At 40.6% G+C, this 10,467-nt stretch overlaps 1 protein-coding gene across 1 annotated transcript in view; it reads left to right on the top strand.

Moving 5' to 3' along the window:
• Nucleotides 1–3,913: 3,913 nt before the first annotated feature.
• Nucleotides 3,914–10,467, top strand: part of SdhB (Succinate dehydrogenase, subunit B (iron-sulfur)) — a 50,657-nt gene continuing 44,103 nt past the window's right edge. Inside the window, exon 1 of the mRNA XM_071679399.1 lies at nt 3,914–4,041. Coding sequence (XP_071535500.1) covers nt 3,985–4,041 — 57 coding nt within the window. The 5' untranslated portion in view covers nt 3,914–3,984. The remainder of the gene's footprint in view (nt 4,042–10,467) is intronic.

Below are 10,467 nucleotides of genomic sequence, written 5' to 3'. Positions count from 1 at the left end.
GAGAATAAAAAGATGTTTTGAAAGTAGGTAAATAAAGTGCGTAAGACAAGGGAGCAAATGGGAACTTCAGTGAAGGGGGCTAATGGGGAGGTGATAACAAGTAGTGCTCATGTGAGAAGGAGATGAAATGAGTATTTTGAAGGTTTGTTGAATGTGTTTGATGATAGATTGGCAGATATAGGGTGTTTTGGTCGAGGTGGTGTGCAAAGTGAGAGGGTTGGGGAAAATGATTTGGTAAACAGAGAAGAAAAGCTTTGCGGAAGATGAAAGCCGGCAAGGCAGCAGGTTTGGAGGGTATTGCAGTGGAATTTATTAAAAAAAAGGGGGTGACTGTATTGTCGACTGGTTGGTAAGGTTATTCAATGTATGTATGATTCATAGTGAGGTGCCTGAGGATTGGCGGAATGCTTGCATAGTGCTATTGTACACAGGCAAAGGGGATAAGAGTGAGCGCCCAAATTACAGAGGTATAAGTTTGTTGAGTATTCCTGGTAAATTATATGGAAGGGTATTGATTGAGAGGGTGAAGGCATGTATAGAGCATAAGACTGGGGAAAAGCAGTGTGGTTTCAAAAGTGGTAGAGGATGTGTGGATCAGGTGTTTGCTTTGAAGAATGTATGTGAGAAATACTTAGAAAAGCAAATGGATTTGTATGTAGCATTTATGGATCTGGAGACGGCCAATGATAGAGTTGATAGAGATGCTCTGTGGAATGTATTAAGAATATATGGTGTGGGAGGCAAGTTGTTAGAAGCAGTGAAAAGTTTTTATCGAGGATGTAAGGCATGTGTACGTGTAGGAAGAGAGGAAAATGATTTGTTCTCAGGTTTGCGGCAGGGGTGTGTGATGTCTCCATGGTTGTTTAATTTGTTTATGGATGGGGTTGTTAGGGAGGTGAATGCAAGAGTTTTGGAAAGAGGGGTAAGTATGCAGTCTGTTGTGGATGAGAGCTTGGGAAGTGAGTCAGTTGTTGTTCGCTGATGATACAGCGCAGGTGGCTGATTCATGTGAGAAACTGCAGAAGCTGGTGACTGAGTTTGGTAAAGTGTGTGAAAGAAGAAGGTTAAAGGTAATGTGAATAAGAGCAAGGGTAGTAGGTACAGTAGGGTTGAGGGTCAAGTCAATTGGGAGGCAAGTTTGAATGGACAAAAACTGGAGGAAGTAAAGTGTTCTAGATACCTGGGAGTGGATTTGGCAGCGGATGGAACCATGGAAGCGGAAGTGAATCATAGGGTGGGGAGGGGGCGAAAATTCTGGGAGCTTTGAAGAATGTTTGGAAGTCGAGAACATTATCTCGGAAAGCAAAAATGGGTATGTTTGAAGGAACAGTGGTTCCAACAATGTTGTGTGGCTGCGAGGCGTGGGCTATGGATAGAGTTGTGAGCGGGAGGGTGGATGTGCTGGAAATGAGATGTTTGAGGACAATGTGTGGTGTGAGGTGGTTTGATCGAGTAAGTAATGTAATTGTAAGAGAAATGTGTGGTAATAAAAAGAGTGTGGTTGAGAGAGCAGAAGAGGGTGTTTTGAAATGGTTTGGACACATGGAGAGAATGAGTGAGGAAAGATTGACCAAGTCAGAGGTGGAGGGAACGAGGAGAAGTGGGAGACCAAATTGGAGGTGGAAAGATGGAGTGGAAAAGATTTTGAGTGATCGGGGCCAAAACATGCGGGAGGGTGAAAGGCGTGCAAGGGATAGAGTGAATTGGAACGATGTGGTATACCGGGGTTGACGTACTGTCAATGGATTGAACCAGGGCATGTGAAGCGTCTGGGATAAACCATGGAAAGTTCTGTGGGGCCTGGATGTGGAAAGGGAGCTGTGGTTTCGGTGCATTATTACATGATAGCTAGAGACTGAGTGTGAACGAACGAGGCCTTCGTTGTCTTTTCCTAGTGCTACCTCGCCCTCATGAGGGGGGAGGGGGTTGTTATTCCATGTGTGGCGAGGTGGTGATGGGAATAAATAAAGGGAGACTATGAATTATGTACATGTGTATATATGTATATGTCTGTGTGTGTGTATATATATATATATGTGTGCATTGAGAAGTAGAGGTATGTATATTTGCGTGTGTGGACGTGTATGTTTATACATGTGTATGTGGGTGGGTTGGGCCATTCGTCTGTTTCCTTGCGCTACCTCGCTAACGCGGGAGTCAACGACAAAGCAAAATAAATAAATAAATAATATATATATATATATATATATATATATATATATATATATATATATATATATATATATATATATATATATTATCCCTGGGGATAGGGGAGAAAGAATACTTCCCACGTATTCCCTGCGTGTCGTAGAAGGCGACTAAAAGGGGAGGGAGCGGGGGGCTGGAAATCCTCCCCTCTCAATTTTTTTTAATTTTCCAAAAGAAGGAACAGAGAAGGGGGCCAGGTGAGGATATTCCCTCAGTGGCCCAGTTCTCTGTTCTTAACGCTACCTCGCTAACGCGGGAAATGGCGAATAGTTTGAAAAAAAAAAAAAAATATATATATATATATATATATATATATATATATATATATATATATATATATATATATATATATAGATAGATAGATAGATAGATAGATAGATGGATAGATAGATAGATAGATAGATAGATAGATAGATAGATAGATAGATAGATAGATAGATAGATATTTATCATTTACTATGTGCTGGGGTCGATGAAGGCTCTATACGTCTGTAATGGAGTGGAAGATTAAAAAACTCGGAAAGCCCTAAAGTTTACTTTGAGTAATGTGTATCATTTTCAGATGGAAGACCTATGGAAGCCGGTACACGAGACCAATTTCTCCGCGATGCTACTACCTACAACCAGTAATGCAGGTAGAAAAGGTTTGTGTTCCCATATAACTGAATAGACGACATTCATGTGAAGGAAGTGTATCACTTTGGCATAATTTAGACCTTTGGAACCGGGTGGTCTGGGCAACTAATTAACCGGAATGGAATCTTCGAAATAGGTATGGTAGGTTTTTCACGTCATCATTGTGTAGATCACATTCATCTGCATAATGAGTGTCATTCTGGGCACGTTGAGACCATCATAATCAGGGATATCCCGGGCCGATGTTTCAATACTACAATCTAGAGGCTAGAACGAAGTTATATACGTAGGTCTGGTGTTTTCTTTTTTGTAATGTGTAGATTATATTTAAACGAACAATGTGTATCATTTTGAAAGCTGATTATGCTAAACAGTATAAGCCTCCTCAAATATTCCTGTTTATTTCTTTCTTAATTTTTCCTGTCTAAGCAGCCATTGTAGGCTATTCTGTGTTATTTCAGCTTTAAACCTAACCCAGTGGAGACTGTCGGAAAATAAACCTAAAAAGATTAAAGGCACAAATGGTTTATGGCACAAATCTGAAGAGACAAAAGTGTGTAAAGCGAAGCTAAGCAACACAAGGTCATGTGTCATGAGAGACACTGGGCTAGGACTAAGGATGTATGTCATGTGATGTGGGAGGTTATATGTAACTATTCCTCCACATGGGGATGGAAGTAGACATTAATGATGCTGGGTAGACTGATGTGACAAATCAATACGTTACACAACTTGCAGACACTGTTTTTGTATTGACAGTGTTTGGTGTAGTCAGATATGGATTCAGCAAGTCTCCACAGTGATATAAAGAGTAATCTAATGAAACTGATCATAAGTACAATGTACAATTTGAGATTTACCTATGCTCAAAGGGAAGCTATATAACAGAGGTTGAATAACAGTGACGTCATCGCACTCAATTCAACTGCTGATATTTTATTTGAAACAATATTCTAAAAAAATCATAATATTTTATGCTTTTAGATAACATTCTTGCAAAGAAAATACAGTAATTCAAATTTTCTGATAACGTATTTGATATTACACCTTTATGCAATCAGCTGGTACTTACATATATATGCTCGCTTGACTGTCAACACCAGCTAACGTAAAACTGTTACGACGACGTTGAGAGCAATGTTATTACGAGCTCTTTCCTCAGGTGCTTTCGGCAATGTTTGCCTTCAGCTTGCAGTAAGTAGTAACTAATCAAACGAAGATGTAAGAGGCAGAAGCAGATAATTGTTTATAGTCTCTGTTTGGGATGTCTTTAAATGCCTTAGATGACGGTAGCGATCAGCTGTTTTATAGACGGTATGTGTGACGCAACTCGTCATGAAATTACAATCAAGAATCTTTGCTCATATATTGACCGTTGTACTCAAGATTTTTTAAAGTGATCTATTTTGAGGAATCATTATTGAGGGAAGTGAGAGTCATTAACATTACAATGTCGGAACTTTGTCATTCTGGCGAGTGAAGGTTAATTGAAGGTATAGTTTGGCTAAAAAACATTTACCTTGAGCATTATCACATATCACTAGAGATAGCTCATAAAGTATATTTGTATTAACATATTTAAAGTGGTTCTTTTGATATATGCACAGATTAAAGTCACAACGTAAATTATAAGAAATTACTTAAGATACACATGAAGTTGACACAGAAGTGCCATTTTAGTGATTAAATTTATTTATGAAACAGCTGAGCATATTTACTAGCATCTCTGTATAAGAATTATTAATGTTGCACATACATAAAGATCATGTGCATTTTTAACTAGAACTTGTTTTATGTGCATTTTTAACTTTAACTTGTTTCTTTAAAACATATTTAGTTAAAAAGAATTTTCACAGTAAGATCATGCAGTAAAACTTGCTGTATACAGAAACGTACTCTTTCCAATACTTACAGCTGTAGGTATATAAGGACAAAACATGATAAATCACTTGCTGATGTACTATATCTGAGCTGATTTTTGAAACATTTTAATGTTTTCTCATCTATTCCGGGAACTACTGTTGAATATGTTTAAACGTGTCCTTATTTCAACTGTCTTCTGTATTCCATATGATATGAGCTATACTAAATTGATCAAAATCAATGCGTATTAGCTACTGACACCTCAGTGTAGTTTATGGTTATATAATTTTTTTTTTATTATACTTTGTCGCTGTCTCCTGCATTAGCGAGGTAGCTCAAGAAAACAGATGAAAGAATGGTCCAACCCACCCTCATACATATGTATATACATACACGTCCATACACGCACATATACATACCTATACATTTCAACGTATACATATATATACACACACAGACATATACATATATACACATGTACTTAATTCATACTGTTTGCCTTTGTTGATTCCCATCGCCACCCTGCCACACATGAAATAACAACCCCTTCCCCCCGCATGTGCGCGAGCTAGCGCTGGGAAAGACAGCAAAGGCCACATTCGTTCACATTCAGTGTCTAGGTGTCATGTATAATGTACCAAAACCACAGCTCCCTTTCCACATCCAGGCCCCACAGAACTTTCCATGGTTTACCCCAGATGCTTCACATGCCCTGGTTCAATCCATTTACAGCATATGACCCCTGGTATACCACATCGTTCCAGTTCATTCTATTCCTAGCACGCCTTTCACTCTCCTGCATGTTCAGGCCCTAATCACTCAAAATCTTTTTCACTCCATCTCTCCACCTCCAATTTGGTCTCCCACTTCTCCTCTTTCCCTCCACTTCAGACACATATATCCTCTTTGTCAACCTTTCCTCACTCATTCTCTCCATGTGACCAGACCATTTCAAAACACCCTCTTCTGCTCTCTCAACCACACTCTTTTTATTATCACACATCTCTCTTACCTTTTCATTACTTAATCAAACCACCTCACACCACATATTGTCCTCAGACATCTCATTTCCAGCACATCCACTATCCTCTGCACAACTCTTTCTATAGCCCATGCTTTGCAATCATATGACATCGTTGGAAACGCTATTCCTTCAAACATACCCATTCTTGCTTTCCGAGATAATGTTCTTGACTCTTACACATTCTTCAACGCTCCCAGAACTTTCACCACTTCCCCCACCCTATGATTCACTTCCGCTTCCATGGTTCCATCTGCTGCCAAATCCACTCCCAGATATCTAAAATACTTCTCTTCCTCCAGTTTTTCTCCATTCAAACTTACCTCCCAATTAACTTGTCCCTCAACCCTACTGTGCCTAATAACCTTGCTCTTATTCGCATTTACTCTCAGCTTTCTTCTTTCACACACTTTACCAAACTCACTCACCAGCTTCTGCAGTTGCGCACCCAAATCAGCCACCAATGCTGTATCATCAGCGAACAACAACTGACTCACTTCCCAAGCACTCTCATCCACAACAGACTGCATACTTGCCCCTCTTTCCAAAACTCTTGCATTCACCTCACTAACAACCCCATCCATAAACAAATTGAACAACCATGGAGACATCACGCACCCCTACCGCAAACTAACATTCACTGAGAACCAATCACTTTCCTCTCTTCCTACACCTACACATGCCTTACACCCTCGATAAAAACTTTTCACTGCTTCTAACAACTTGCCTCCCACACCATATATTCTTAATACTTTCCACAAAGCATCTCTATCAGTTCTATCATATGCCTTCTCCAGATCCATAAATGCTGCATGCAAATACATTTGCTTTCCTAAGTATTGCTCACATACATTCCTCAAAGCAAACACCTGATCCACACATCCTGTACCACTTATGAAACCACACTGCTCTTCCCCAATCTGATGCTCTGTACATGCCTTCACCCTCTCAATCAATACCCTCCAATAAAATTTCCCAGGAATACTCAACAAACTTATACCTCTGTACTTTGAGCACTCACCTTTATCGTCTTTGCCTTTGTACAATGGCACTATGCAAGCATTCCGCCAATCTTCAAGCATCTCACCATGACCCTAAAATTTAATGATACTCTCACCCCTACTCTCATTTGCCCTCTTTTTCACCTCTTGAACCTTTCTCTTGACCTCCTGCCTCTTTCTTTTATATATCTCCCAGTAATTTGCATTTTTTCCTTGCAAATATATATATATATATATTTTGTTTATTTATTTTGCTTTGTCGCTGTCTCCCGTGTTTGCAAGGTAGCGCAAGGAAACAGACGAAAGATATGGCCCAACCCACCCACATACACATGTATATACATACACGTCCACACACACAAATATACATACCTATACATCTCAACGTACACATGTATATACACTCACAGACATATACATATATATACGTGTGCGTAATTTATACTGTCTGCCCATATTCATTCCCATCGCCACCCCACCACACATGTAATAACAACCCCATCCCCCCTCATGTGTGCGAGATAGTGCTAGGAAAAGACAACAAAGGCCCCATTCGTTCACACTTAGTCTCTAGCTGTCATGTAATAATGCACAGAAACCACAGCTCCCTTTCCACATCCAGACCCCACAGAACTTTCCATGGTTTACCTAAGATGCTTCACATGCCCTGGTTCAATCCATTGACAGCTCATTGGCCCTGGTATACCACATCGTTCCAATTCACTATTCCTTGCACGCCTTTCACCCTCCTGCATGTTCAGGCCCTGATCACCCAAAATCATTTTCACTCCATCTTTCCACCTCCGATTTGGTCTCCCACTTCTCCTCGTTCCCTCCACCTCTGACACATATATCCTCTTGGTCAATCTTTCCTCACTCATTCTCTCCATGTGACCAAACCATTTCAAAACACCCTCTTCTGCTCTCTCAACCACACTCTTTTTATTACCACACATTTCTCTTACCCTATTATTACTTACTCGATCAAACCACCACACACCACATATTGTCCTCAAACATCTCATTTCCAGCACATCCACCCTCCTGCGCATAACTCTATCCATAGCCCACGCCTCGCAACCATACAACATTGTTGGAACCACTATTCCTTCAAACATACCCATTTTTGCTTTCCAAGATAATGCTCTTGATTTCCACACACTCTTCAGCGCTCCCAGAATTTTCGCACCCTCCCCCACCCTATGATTCACTTCCGCTTCCATGGTTCTATCCGCTGCCAAATCCACTCCCAGATATCTAAAACACTTCACTTCCTCAAGTTTTTCTCCATTCAAACTTACCTCCCAGTTGACTTGACCCTCAACCCTACTGTACCTAATAACCTTGCTCTTATTCACATTTACTCTTTAACTTTCTTCTTTCACACAGTTTACCAAAGTCAGTCACCAGCTTCTGCTGTTTCTCACATGAATCAGCCACCAGCACTGTATCATCAGCAAACAACAACTGACTCACTTCCCACGCTTTCTCATATAGCTAAGGGGATAAGAGTGAGTGCTCAAATTACAGAGGTATAAGTTTGTTGAGTATTCCTGGTAAATTATATGGGAGGGTATTGATTGAGAGGGTGAAGGCATGTACAGAGCATCAGATTGGGGAAGAGCAATGTGGTTTCAGAAGTGTTAGAGGATGGTGGATCAGGTGTTTGCTTTGAAGAATGTATGTGAGAAATACTTAGGAAAGCAAATGGATTTGCATGCAGCATTTATGGATCTGGAGAAGGCATATGATAGATTTGATAGAGATGCTCTGTGGAAGGTAATGAGAATATATGGTGTGGGAGGCAAGTTGTTAGAAGCAGTGAAAAGTTTTTATAGAGGATGTAAGGCATGTGTACGTGTAGGAAGAGAGGAAAGTGATTGGTTCTCAGTGAATGTAGGTTTGCAGCAGGGGTGCGTGATGTCCCCATGGTTGTTTGATTTGTTTATGGATGGGGTTGTTAGGGAGGTGAATGCAAGAGTTTTGGAAAGAGGGGTAAGTATGCAGTCTGTTGTGGATGAGAGAGCTTGGGAAGTGAGTCAGTTGTTTTCTGATGATACAGCGCTGGTGGCTGATTCATGTGAGAAACTGCAGAAGCTGGTGACTGAGTTTGGTAAAGTGTGTGAAAGAAGAAAGTTGAGAGTAAATGTGAATAAGAGCAAGGTTATTAGGTAGAGTAGGGTTGAGGGTCAAGTCAATTAGGAGGTAAGTTTGAATGGAGAAAAACTGGAGGAAGTAGAGTGTTTTAGATATCTGGGAGTGGATCTGGCAGCGGATGGAACCATGGAAGCGGAAGTGAATCATAGGATGGGGGAGGGAGTGAAAATTCTGGGAGCCTTGAAGAATGTTTGGAAGTCGAGAACATTATCTCGGAAAGCAAAGATGGGTATGTTTGAAGGAATAGTGGTTCCAACAATGTTGTATGGTTGCGAGTCGTGGGCTATGGATAGAGTTGTGCGCAGGAAGGTGGATGTGCTGGAAATGAGATGTTTGAGGACAATATGTGGTGTGAGGTGCTTTGATCGAGTAAGTAATGTAAGGGTAAGAGAGATGTGTGGAAATAAAAAGAGTGTGGTTGAGAGAGCAAAAGAGGGTGTTTTGAAATGGTTTGGTCACATGGAGAGAATGAGTGAGGAAAGATTAACCAAGAGGATATATGTGTCGGAGGTGGAGGGAACGAGGAGAAGTGGGAGACCAAATTGGAGGTGGAAAGATGGAGTGAAAAAGATTTTGAGTGATCGGGGCCTGAACATGCAGGAGGGTGAAAGGTGGGCAAGGAATAGAGTGAATTGGATTGATGTGGTATACCGGGGTTGACGTGCTGTCAGTGGATTGAATCAGGGCATGTGAAGCGTCTGGGGTAAACCATGGAAAGTTGTGTGGGGCCTGGATGTGGGAAGGGAGCTGTGGTTTCGGGCATTATTGCATGACAGCTGGAGACTGAGTGTGAACGAATGGGGCCTTTGTTATCTTTTCCTAGCGCTACCTCGTACACATGAGGGGGGAGGGGGATGGTATTCCATGTGTGGCGAGGTGGCGATGGGAATGAATAAAGGCAGACAGTGTGAATTGTGTGCATGGATATATATGTATGTGTCTGTGTGTGTATATATATGTGTACATTGAGATGTTTAGGTATGTATATTTGCGTGTGTGGACATGTGTGTATATATATGTGTATGGGGGTGGGTTGGGCCATTTCTTTCTTCTGTTTCCTTGCGCTAGCTCGCAAATGCGGGAGACAGCGAGAAAGCAAAATAAATAAATAAAATATATATATATGTCCCTGGGGATAGGGGATTAAGAATACTTCCCACGTATTCCCTGCGTGTCATAGAAGGCGACTAAAAGGGGAGGGAGCAGGGGGCTGGAAATCCTCCCCTCTCATTTTTTTTTTAATTTTCCAAAAAAGGAACAGAGGGGGCCAGGTGAGGATATTCCAAAAAAGGCCCAGTCCTCAGTTCTTAACGCTACCTTGCTAATGCGGGAAATGGCGAATAGTTTAAAAGAAGAAAGAATATATATATATATATATATATATATATATATATATATATATATATATATATATATATATATATATACTATTATACTTTATCGCTGTCTCCCACATTAGCGAGGTAGCACAAGGAAACAGATGAAAAAATGGCCCAATCCACCCACATACACATGTATATACATACATGTCCACACACGCACATAAACATACCTATACATTTCAACGTATATATATAT

This window comes from Panulirus ornatus, chromosome 29 (assembly GCF_036320965.1).
Source record: "Panulirus ornatus isolate Po-2019 chromosome 29, ASM3632096v1, whole genome shotgun sequence".
Taxonomy (NCBI): Eukaryota; Metazoa; Arthropoda; class Malacostraca; order Decapoda; family Palinuridae; genus Panulirus; species Panulirus ornatus.
This window is presented reverse-complemented; position numbering and strand designations above follow the sequence as displayed.